General features: G+C 43.3%; 1 protein-coding gene across 6 annotated transcripts in view; it reads left to right on the forward strand.

Annotated features, from left to right (window-relative positions):
- Positions 1-7034, forward strand: part of ANKS1A (ankyrin repeat and sterile alpha motif domain containing 1A) — a 216754-nt gene that overhangs the window by 103576 nt on the left and 106144 nt on the right. For all 6 annotated transcript variants that reach the window (XM_023512757.1, XM_023512758.1, XM_023512755.1 and 3 more), the window contains 5 exons: positions 368-443; positions 734-835; positions 931-1032; positions 1605-1801; positions 6082-6174. In XM_023512757.1, the coding sequence (XP_023368525.1) occupies positions 368-443; positions 734-835; positions 931-1032; positions 1605-1801; positions 6082-6174 (570 nt within the window). The remainder of the gene's footprint in view (positions 1-367; positions 444-733; positions 836-930; positions 1033-1604; positions 1802-6081; positions 6175-7034) is intronic.

The following is a 7034-nucleotide window of genomic DNA, read 5'->3' on the forward strand; positions in this document are numbered from 1 at the left end:
CTTAGGCCTTGCCTTGGCCAAAGAACATTTAATATGAAGCCATTTTTCTTCCCTGGTGCTTCCCTTGTAGTACTTCCCATTTCTTACTCTGTCCAGGAAGGTAGGGTTTTGAGTTTGACCAATAGGTAGCTCCAAGAATAACTGTGTAGTTACTCATTTGCGGCCTACTGGTGGCATACAAACAGCCTTGATGTGTGGGCCATAATTGTAGTTTTAGAATCCGTACAAGAAAATTTGGAAAGATAATGATAGAGGGCTTTCTGTGGTTTATTTTTCGTGTGTCCCTTGTCTCTGTCCTGTTTGTCATGTGAAGCCACGCCAAATTGGTCTGATGACATCCTGCTCTGGGCTCTCATTTGCTTTCCAGACGGAGATGGGCAGTGCTTTGCATGAAGCTGCTTTGTTTGGCAAGACCGATGTGGTGCAAATCCTGCTGGCTGCAGGTGAGAGGTTGGCAGCACTCTTGTCTACACAGCATGCCAGGGTTGGGATTGTTTTCTCCCTGACCTCCCCTGAGGAGGATTTTTGCTGGCTGCATTTGAACCCAGTGTATGTGTGTCTGTCTCCACTGGTTGATTACAAATGTGTCAGTTCTTAAATAGCTGGATTAAATGGCTTTGGATGGAAAATGTTGGTCATGCTGCTGGCAGCCTTGGATATCCTTGAATTTGACCTTCTTTGTGGCTAGCTTGAAAATGCTTACTCCCCTGGTCCACCTGCTGTGCTTTTCTAGGAATTGATGTCAACATAAAAGATAATCGTGGACTGACTGCTTTAGACACTGTCCGGGAGCTGCCTTCTCAAAAGAGCCAGCAGATAGCAGCACTAATTGAAGGTATCAGTCCATCTCTCTGTCTGGGTGACCAGGGGACACTAACTGAAGCTAGGCTTTTGTATTGGTACTGCTTTTTAAAAAATCTTTCCATGTAGATCATATGACTGGGAAAAGAAGTACAAAAGAGGTGGATAAAACTTCCATACCCCAGTCATCTCTCATCACCAGTATGGACTCCGTATCACAGAAGTCTCAGGGTAAGATAACTCTTTCTGCCTATGAAGGGGAGCCTAGCTTGAAAACAGTTGAACATTCTTAGGCAGACTAGAAAACTCTTAATCTAAATAATCTAGGGGTTGTGAGGACTTAAGATCTCAAGGTATAAAGAATAGCTGAAGGCTCGGCGCCTATAGCTCAACGGGCTAAGGCGCCAGCCATATACACCTAAGGTGGCCGGTTCGAATCCCCAGCCCGGACCCGCCAAAACAACAATGACGGCTGCAACCAAAAAATAGCTGGGCGTTGTGGCAGGCGCCTGTGGTCCCAGCTACTTGGGAGGCGGAGGCAGGAGACTCACTTGAGCCCAGGAGTTGGAGGTTGCTGTGAGCTATAATGCCACGGCACTCTACCCAGGGGGACAGCTTGAGGCTCTATCTCAAAAAAAAAAAAAGAATAGCTGAAACTCTCAGGAGAGGAAAATAATCATTTTCTTGCTCTGGGTTAGTGTTAGAGTTCAGATGACTGAAGAGGCTTTGGGTTGCTGCAGTGATTGAAACGCGAGATGTGCTCCCCTTTTATTTACTCTCTTCCCTTCCAACCTCCCCTTCAGGTGATCTGGAGAAAGCAGTGACTGAACGGATTATTGATTTTGACACAAATACTGAAGAAGAGGGTCCCTATGAGGTGCTGTACAACGCTGTCTCCTGCCATTCCTTGGACAGCTTGGCCAGCGGGCGATCATCTGACCGAGACTCTGTGAACAAAGAGGCTGAGGCGGCAGGAGTGAAAACTGCTGGAGTGAGGCCTGTATGTGGCCTCAGCCCTGAACCTTCTGGAGGCTGTGCTGGCTGTTGTCTGTGCTATGGGGAGCACTGGGGAGAGCAGTGCGACTCTGGTGCTGCTCCTATGTCAAAGCCTGGGGCTAGCTTCTTCTCTACCTCACAGGGCTCGGCAGTGTCTCTCTCTTGCTTAGTGTGGTAAAACTACACAGATCACACTGAGGTAGAGCTTTAGTTTTCCCAGTTTGGTATACTCAGTTTGCATTTTTCCATTACTGCGTTGGCCTTAGAGCAAGTTAAAGCATTTTATTTCTGTTCAGCCTAGGTGCTGCTTTTGCCTTTGAGCAAAAGCTCTTTGCTATGTATCGTCTTTTTTTTTTTTTTTTTTTTGCAGTTTTTGGCCGGGGCTGGGTTTGAACCCGTCACCTCTGGCATATGGGGCCAGTGCCTTACTCCTTTGAGCCACAGGCACCACCCAATGTATCATCTTTTTTTCATTCTGGAAAGAAGATGCTCACTAAAATGATTTCCTATCTGCTCCAAGTATATACTCACCTTCCATTTGCTCTCAAGGAATTCTTCATTTGGATTTGGGTGGGTTTTTTATTCAGCAGAGTTGTAGCAAGGCTTAATCAGATATTGTATTAAGTGTCCAGTGTTCATATTTTATCCGTTTATAACATCTCTGGCCATTAAAATAATAGGATGAGAACAATTCTGAATTTTTCCTTCTTAAAGTACACCTGCCAGGCCAGGCACAGTGGCTCACGCCTATAATCTCAGCACTTGGGAGGCCTAGGCGGGTGGATTGCCTGAGCTCACAGGTTTGAGACCAGCCTGAGGCAGAGTGAGACCCAATCTCTAAAAACAGCCGGGCATTGTGGCCAGCACCTATAGTCCCAGCTACTCAGGAGGCTGAGGCAAGAGAATTGCTTAAGCCTAGGAGTTTGATACTACTGTGAGCTATGACACCATGGTACTCTACCAAAATGAGACTCTGTCTCAAAAAAAAAAAAAAAATACACCTTCCCACTATATCTTTCTGTAGTACAGATGCATCTTGACTTATGATGAAGTTACATCCAAGTAAACCCATCATTAAGTGGAAAATATCCTAGTAAAAATGCATTTAATATACCTTACCTACTAAACATCATAACTTTAGCCTAGCCTTCCTTAAATGTGCTCAGAACGTTTAACATTAGCCTACAGTTAGGCAAAATTATCTGACACAAAGCCTATTTTATTATAAAGTATTTATTGTCTCACATGTTTTATTGAATACTGTACTGAAAGTAAAAAACAGAATGGTTGTGTGGGCACTAGTAGTATGTTTTCTGTTGAATGTATATCACTTTACACCACTGTAAATTTGAAAAAATCATAAGGCAAATCTTTATAAGTTGGGACCATCTGTAGTCGCTTTTATTTCCAGTCTACAGGCTGTCCTCAAGACTCCTCCCTGCCTTCTCTCCCAGGGTTATGCTGTGAGTCTAGTCCTGCATCCCACTGACGTTCCTTCCGGCAGTGCCAGACATGATCATGTGAGGTTTTATGCACTGTCAGTTGTCTAAACTGGCCATTGCTCTGACAAAATCTCAGTGCTAATCCCACCTTGGGACATACTTTCAGGTGAAAATATTTTCATATTCCTAGAGAAGCTGGCCTCTTTCCCTTTTGTCTGAATCTGGTGTGTAATCATTTTGATGATCTGTTGGGTGGTAGGTAATTCTTGGTCTTTTTAGGTATGCCCTGGGAGTGGCCTGAGGATTCTTAGAGTATTCTTTCTTGTGAGGCTCCTTACCCTGCCCTGTTCTGCCTGAAAATTGTCCCAACAGTATAGATCTTGGAAAGGCCTACAGTCCACCAGTAGCCCACTAGAGTGGGTATTAAGCACTATGACAAAAGTTCTCGTGAATACTGAAAGCAAGTACATATGCCAGGCACCACTGGCATAATGGTTCTGTAGACAGAGTTAGTTGTTGTCACTTCTTTCATTACTAGATTTAAGCAAATTTAGCTGTAGAGGCTTTGCTCTAATGGGTATTTACAGGTGGTGTCCATTAGGGGGAGCTGGAGCCTTTGCAAAAAGCACACAGTTACTGAAGAAAGCTGAGAGTAACGCAGATTTACACAAGTCTCACTTTGTTCTTCTCACTCTAGGAATCAGCCTCCTACAGTCCCACTAAATAGAAGCTGATGCATCTTGGGGTGCATGCTTTGCCATTTTTACTTTCATACATTGCAGTCATACTGTCTTCCTAGTCCTTGGTAATTAACTGTGTTCTACCTCTTAGTAAATATAATAAATGGTGTTTCTGAATCAGCTCTGTATTTCCAGGCCCCTCATGTAAAGTTTTCATAGCTAGAAATGAGGAGGCTTATTGGTACTTCTGTTTTTTGCCAGTGTCCCTGGTGATCCCTTCTTCCATAAAGAGCTTTCATATTGTTTTTTCTAGGACTTCTAGCTTTGGGAAAGCTACTAGAATGGGTCCTTTTTATTTTTGTATTTCATTTTGGTTTTCCTCAGCTACTGTGTCCCAAGGTTGGCTTACTGGTGAGGGATATGACTCTGCTCCTTTTGCTGTTCCCTTTCTTACAAGGTAACCCTGGGACCAGGTTCTTATGCTTCCAGAGCAAAGAAGGATGGGGAAAGTAGAACTTAGTGGAATAGTTTTGTTCGGTTTGAACTCACAGACTTGTGTTGAATCCATTGTCATTGGCCATCCATCTGGTTCTGGGAACGATAGGAATGACCAATTTATCAAGATAGAATACTGAACAGTGAAGCATATTTTAAGAGAGAGATCTTGCTGAAGATGCTAAAATGCTGACATTGGTGGCTCCTGAAACATCTTTTTCTTTGTAGATTTGTCTGGGTTCTTTCATAACTCAACATTTACCTCTGTCCTGGCTTTCTGAAGTACCCCCTTTTTAGCAGTATGGTAAAGTCACCTACAAGCCAGGGAATGAGCCTGCAGATCAAATCCTGTTTCTGTTTCCCTACTCCCTTCAGTAGGAGCACTGATTATCAAGCATGACCAGGGCTTCAGGGTATATATACATGATGCCGAAGGTATTTCAGGTGTAATGGCAAGTCTCTCTTCAGCTTTTAGCACGTTTTCTTCTCCAAGGTCATTCTGTGTATTCCTGGAATTGTTTACCTATTATCTAACTAGTCCGTGTCTCCTTTTCAGTGGGTTTCTCGTTCTAAGGCAGGGGTTGACAGACTATAGCCCAGGAGCTATTTTTATAAATAGGGTTTTTTGGAACATAGTCACATTCATTCATTTATACATTACCTTTGGCTACTTTTGTTCTACCATAGAAGAGTTGACTACAAAGCCTAATTTTTTTTTTTTTTTTTTTGCGACAGAGCCTCAAGTTATCCCCCTGGGTAGAGTGCCATGGCATCACAGCTCATAGCAACCTCCAACTCCTGGGCTCAAGCCAGTCTCCTGCCTCAGCCTCCCAAGTTAGCTGGGACTACAGGCACCTGCCACAATGGCCAGCCATTTTTTGGTTGCAGCCATCATTGTTGTTTGGCGGGCCCGGGCTGGGGATTCGAACCCGCCACCTTAGGTGTATGTGGCTGGCGCCTTAGCCGCTTGAGCCACAGGCGCCGAGCTGCCTAAATTATTTTTTATACTCTATGGCCTTTTAAGAAAAAGCTTGCTAGTGTCTAGAATAGACAACTGAAATATTCCTTTTTAAAATGGGCTTTGGTGAGATAGGATTCTCTAACATATAATGCTTATTACTGAAAGAGGCAACCAAGGATATGGGATTAGTTTTGAACTATTTGCTAATAAATGGGGATAACCTGTATCAGAGGATTGAAGTTTGACTAGGAATAGATATTTTTGTCCTTGGTTACTTTCCTATTTCCTCAGTACCTTTGGTTTGTTAGAACTGTTTCGCAGGTTCTTTTTATCTCATATTTCCTCTTTTTAGAGTAGAGTGAATATCGAGCCACTTATTTTCCTATACTAATGTTTTATTTGTGAAGGAAATTTTCTAATATGGCAGTCATGCGGTTTCATTGCTAGCATTTCTCACTGTGGTCTAGGATATACATGAAAGAGGTGTTTATGATCTCTGCTGTATACATCAAAAACCATAAGCATACTAATTGAATTGTGTATGTATGCAGAGTTTTCTATCGTTCAGAGACTAAACCTTGACTTCAGCATCTCAGGGGAGTTCTTTACGTCGTTCTTTTTTTATTTCCAAGAGCTAAGGGTAAACCAAAAAGCTAGATGCTTGAAAAAAGAGATGGCAGAATATTTATTTTTTTCTCTTCTGCAGCGGGAACGTCCACCACCTCCAGCAAAACCACCACCAGATGAAGAGGAAGAAGACCACATAGATAAGAAGTATTTTCCCCTGACGGCTTCCGAGGTAGAGGGTTGAGGGCTTGTTGCTGTCACTGAAATTTGAGGTTATTGGAAAGTGCATTAGTGTGTACTTCAAGAAGACTTTGCATTCTCATATTTTTATCATCCCTTTGCATTGTATGTACCAGTAATTTGGAACAAGACCTTCAAATTCAAATACTAAACAAAGAATTTTAATATAGGTCTCTAGCAGATAGTCCAGTTACTAATCTACCATACCACATGGAGACTGAAACATGTACATTTTCTTCTGGCTCTAGTAAACTGAACAGTCTTACTTTATTTTTTTTTTGAAATAGAGTTTCACTTATTAACCCTCGTTAGAGTGTCATGGCATCACAGCTCACAGCTACCTCCATCTCCTGGGCTTAGGCAGTTCTCTTGCCTCAGCCTCCCGAGTAGCTGGGACTACAGGCGCCTACTATAACGCCCAGCTATTTTTTGGTTGCAGTTTGGCTGGGGCTGGGTTTGAACCCACCACCCTTGGTATATGGGGCCAGTGCCTTACTCACTGAGCCACAGGTGTCGCCCCAGTCTTAATTTGTTATTATAAACCTGTGTTGTCTTTTTTGTTTGTTTGTTTTGTTTTGTTTTTTGAGATAGAGGCTTTCTATGTTACTAGGCTGGCCTCAACTTCCTGGACTCAAGAAGACCTCTTCCTGAGCCTCCTGAATAGCAGAAAGTACAGGCGTTTACCACCATGCCTGCTCTACCTGTGTTGTCTCTCTTATTTTTTTTTTTGAGACCGAGCCTCAAGCTATCCCCCTGGGTAGAGTGCTGTGGCTTCACAGCTCACAGCAACCTCCAACTCCTGGGCTCAAGCGAGTCTCCTGCCTCAGCCTCCCAAGTAGCTGGGACCACAGG

The sequence above is a fragment of the Otolemur garnettii genome, unplaced genomic scaffold (assembly GCF_000181295.1).
Source record: "Otolemur garnettii isolate 467f Iridium unplaced genomic scaffold, OtoGar3 scaffold00031, whole genome shotgun sequence".
Lineage (NCBI taxonomy): Eukaryota > Metazoa > Chordata > Mammalia > Primates > Galagidae > Otolemur > Otolemur garnettii.